Genomic DNA, 1,842 nt, shown 5'->3' with positions numbered 1-1,842 from the left:
TCTGGGCCGGACCAGCATGTAGAGCGTCATATTGGTTATCGGCATGACGCTCTTTGCTAATATGTACAGCATATCTTCTACTGGTTTGCGTGACTCTGATGTGCCAAGTCATACTGGGTGAGGACATCGAGAAAGGCCGATGCCCCTGCTGCAGCGTTATTATGAGTGCAGCGCACGTACTCGCGCAGCAGAAAGCAAACGTTGCGGAGCTCGACGCCATGGACGTCACTGTTTAGTGCTTTTGCCAGCACCTGCGTCGCCAACGGACGCTTGGCCGGCCCGCCTCGCAAGTGAAACACCACGCCCAAACAATACCTACGCTAACCGTAAGAACCTATAGATACCTGGTATCCCACCCGGCAAAGGCGTACTCGCGCTGATGGACGCTGTCGAGGCTACCGATGCACTTTGCCCAGAGCTGCACCGCGCTTGCCATGTCACCGGCCAAGTAGAGAAGAAGGCCGGCAAGTGGCCCGAGCGCCTCGACGTCCACCGTCGTTGGTGAGAAATCGTGGTGGACAACGCACGCCGCCGTGCGCTTGTAGCGAAGCAGGAGTGGGTCGTCGCTGCTCTGGTAAACAGAAAGCGTCATGGCCTCCACGACCAACTGACGCCCCAAGACATGGTCGTTGGAAGCGAATACGCTGGCCATCGCTACACAGAATGCCAGACACGAATGACGTAAAATGGTTACCATAACTCAAGAGACCGACGCAGAGCAGCAAGTGAACCCTTGCGTGCGTGGGCCGTGTCTGCTCGCGCTTGTGACGTGGCAGCAGCATACGATAGATCGGCGTCGCGGCAGCCATGTCCTGCTGGACGTACGCAAGGAACTCTGCGAATTGAATGACGATCTTGAGATCTTGGCCGTCCTCCAACGGCATTGATAACGTCGCCAAGTGACGCAGGGCCTACGCGGAGAGTACAAACTATTGATGTCCGTAAGGACACGCTCCATACGCTACGAAAGAGGCCCTCGGCGCGGTCGAGGTCGGGCTGCTTGAACGTCAAGAAGTCGGCAAAGGCTGCGTAGGCGTCGAGATCGGTCGGGTCGTTTGCCAGCGCGACTTCGTACATGGCGCGCGCCGCCTCGAAGCGCTGCCGACGCTCGTCGAGGAAGACGGCGTAGTTGCAGAGCACGCGCTGGTAGCGCGGGTCGGCGGCGTGTGCCTCTCGGAACGCTGCTTCGGCCTACCGTTGTTCCCGCCTGAGGCTCGTGTTTTTGTCGTTGAGCCATACCGCATCGAGGTCGCCTCGCTTGTCTTCTAGCAGCGCGAGGTTGTGCCAAAGGCGCGCAGGGTCGGAGCTGCCTGGAATCGCCCGCCGAAGCAAGGCCGCAGCAGCCGCCAAGTCGGAAAAGTTCTCCTCGAGCAGATCGGCGTAGGCGCAGAGCAGGCTCGAGAGATCCGATTGCGGCGGATACACAGGGTCTTCGGGTGCCTTGTTTGCATGCGTGAGCGCGTCCAGCGAGCTTGTAAGGAAGGTCCGTGCCAGCCACTTGTCCCTGGCGCAGAGCCTACAGGCCGTCAGCTCATGGAACGTGCATCTGTACAAACCGCGGCCACGCAGCGCTCTCAACGAAATCGACCGCGCCGTCGTGGGGCAGCTGGCGACGGGCGCGGGCGAGCTGGCGGAGGTAGGCCTTGTGCCCGAGGAGCTCACGCAGCGCGCCCGTCTCGGGCCCGAGCACCGCGCGCGACGCCAAGGCCGCCCAGAGCACCTCGTGGCTGCCAAGGAGGTACCAGCGTAAGCATACATGACTCGCAGCCCCGAGGTCGCGCACGCCCAGGTAGGCCAAGACCTCGTGCAAGAGCTCGTTGCTCTCGGAGACGCGCTGCATGT

General features: G+C 61.1%; 1 protein-coding gene across 2 annotated transcripts; it reads right to left on the bottom strand.

The window, feature by feature from the left end:
- Positions 1-1,842, bottom strand: SDRG_16346 (the record flags this gene model as incomplete). Of its 2 annotated transcripts, XM_008622551.1 has the most annotated exons (6): positions 1-315; positions 357-654; positions 695-911; positions 961-1,191; positions 1,240-1,516; positions 1,557-1,842. In XM_008622551.1, coding segments are annotated over 6 exons (1,547 nt in total), but the record flags the coding sequence as incomplete, so codon positions are not given. The 2 variants fall into 2 exon arrangements, with proteins under 2 accessions (XP_008620773.1, XP_008620774.1); XM_008622552.1 differs by having other exon boundaries at positions 357-911.

The sequence above is a fragment of the Saprolegnia diclina genome, assembly GCF_000281045.1.
Source record: "Saprolegnia diclina VS20 unplaced genomic scaffold supercont1.124, whole genome shotgun sequence".
Lineage (NCBI taxonomy): Eukaryota > Oomycota > Saprolegniomycetes > Saprolegniales > Saprolegniaceae > Saprolegnia > Saprolegnia diclina.
Note: the sequence above shows the minus strand (reverse complement) of the source record. Positions and strands in the feature narration are given on the sequence as shown.